General features: G+C 52.0%; 1 protein-coding gene across 1 annotated transcript in view; it reads left to right on the top strand.

The window, feature by feature from the left end:
• LOC119429181 (general transcription factor 3C polypeptide 3) overlaps positions 1–1459 on the top strand; it is a 22496-nt gene that overhangs the window by 3314 nt on the left and 17723 nt on the right. Inside the window, exons 3-6 of the mRNA XM_037696860.1 lie at positions 147–248; positions 387–487; positions 549–672; positions 741–932. Coding sequence (XP_037552788.1) covers positions 147–248; positions 387–487; positions 549–672; positions 741–932 — 519 coding nt within the window. The remainder of the gene's footprint in view (positions 1–146; positions 249–386; positions 488–548; positions 673–740; positions 933–1459) is intronic.

The following is a 1459-nucleotide window of genomic DNA, read 5'->3' as shown; positions in this document are numbered from 1 at the left end:
TGGACTCCAGGTGTACCCAGTCTGAGGAACATTTGGAGAGGCTGGACGTTAGAACGCACAATGTTTCTAAGCTTCTGTTGTCAGACGTGACTCGTGACCTCAGACTCGGTGGATCCAGCTCTGACTTGAGTTTTGTTGGTTCTTAGAGGAGGGAGTCAGCCCAGGAGTCCAGCTGGCCTTCGCCTCCATCCTGGGAGAATCGGCTGAAGCGCCATCATCAGATGAAGAGGAGGAGGAGGAGGAGGATAGCTTGAGCTATGTGGATGATGAAGAGGACAAGGACTACAATGTGAAGGAGGAAGAACTGGTAAAGACTGAAAAGACACTGAGGCCGGGACGAGGGGGGAGGAAGAGAGGAAAAAGAGGAGTGAAGAGCAGGCTGGGAGGTGAAGAGGAGGAGGAGGAGGAGGAGGATGAAGGCATGTCGGTGGGAGATGTGTTCAAGCTGGAGATGGAGCTGAACAGAGAGAACAAGAAGCTGATGAAGGTGAGGAGGAGGAAGGTCCTGCTTCCTGTCCCGTTTCGGGTCTGACTGTGTTTCTGTCCAGGCTCGTCGTCATGGCAGCAAGCTGCCCCAGGCTCTCCGGGGTCTGATGGGGGAGGCCAACATACGCTACGCCAGAGGAGAGAAGGAGGACGCCATCTTGATGTGCATGGAAATCATCAGGCAGGGTATGACCCGAGTGCACCCGGTTGGTTCTGTGTTGGGTTCTACTAACCCACATATCACTGTCCTGCAGCCCCTCTGGCCTACGAGCCCTTCTCCACCCTGGCCATGATCTACGAGGACAACGAAGACGTTGACAAAGCTCTACAGTTTGGACTCATCGCTGCCCACCTGAACCCGTCGGACTGCGAGGAGTGGATCCGATTGGCTGACATGTCTCTGGAGCAGGACAACGTCCGGCAGGCCATCATCTGCTACAGCAAAGGTTGGTCATCTCTCAGCTTCCTGCGTTTTACTCTCTTCTGTGTGGAAACTAATACAAGAAGTTCAAAAAACGTTCACTACAAAAAAAAACAAAGTCCAGTTGTTTTTGTATTGAACGTTTTCTGAATTCATCATGTCCTGGATGACCGAGAGTCTTCACCAGCGTAATCCAAGAAGTTCAAACTACCCCAGTACAGACGGCGCAGGCGTCGCAACCATTATATGTGAAGGGGGCGTGTCCCCCACACATAAAAAAAAAAGTTCATTTGGACCCCCTCACTTTTGCTATGAAACACTTCAGTCGGCGCAGTCTCTCTTCCTGGTGAACGAATCCATTCCACTTGATCAACAGGAGAATACTCAAACCAGTAAAACTCCACTCCAGGTTTTCCTGGTTACCTCCAACTCTCCACCAACCTCTCCTGCAGGCAAACTGAAGGCGTATCTGGGGGGGCACATCTGATTAGACGAGGCGTATCCAGGGGGTCATATCTGATTGGACTAGAGGAAAATGGGCGTGTCTGGCGG

This window comes from Nematolebias whitei, chromosome 24 (assembly GCF_014905685.2).
Source record: "Nematolebias whitei isolate Nwh7 chromosome 24, NemWhi1, whole genome shotgun sequence".
Classification (NCBI taxonomy): domain Eukaryota; kingdom Metazoa; phylum Chordata; class Actinopteri; order Cyprinodontiformes; family Rivulidae; genus Nematolebias; species Nematolebias whitei.
Note: the sequence above shows the minus strand (reverse complement) of the source record. Positions and strands in the feature narration are given on the sequence as shown.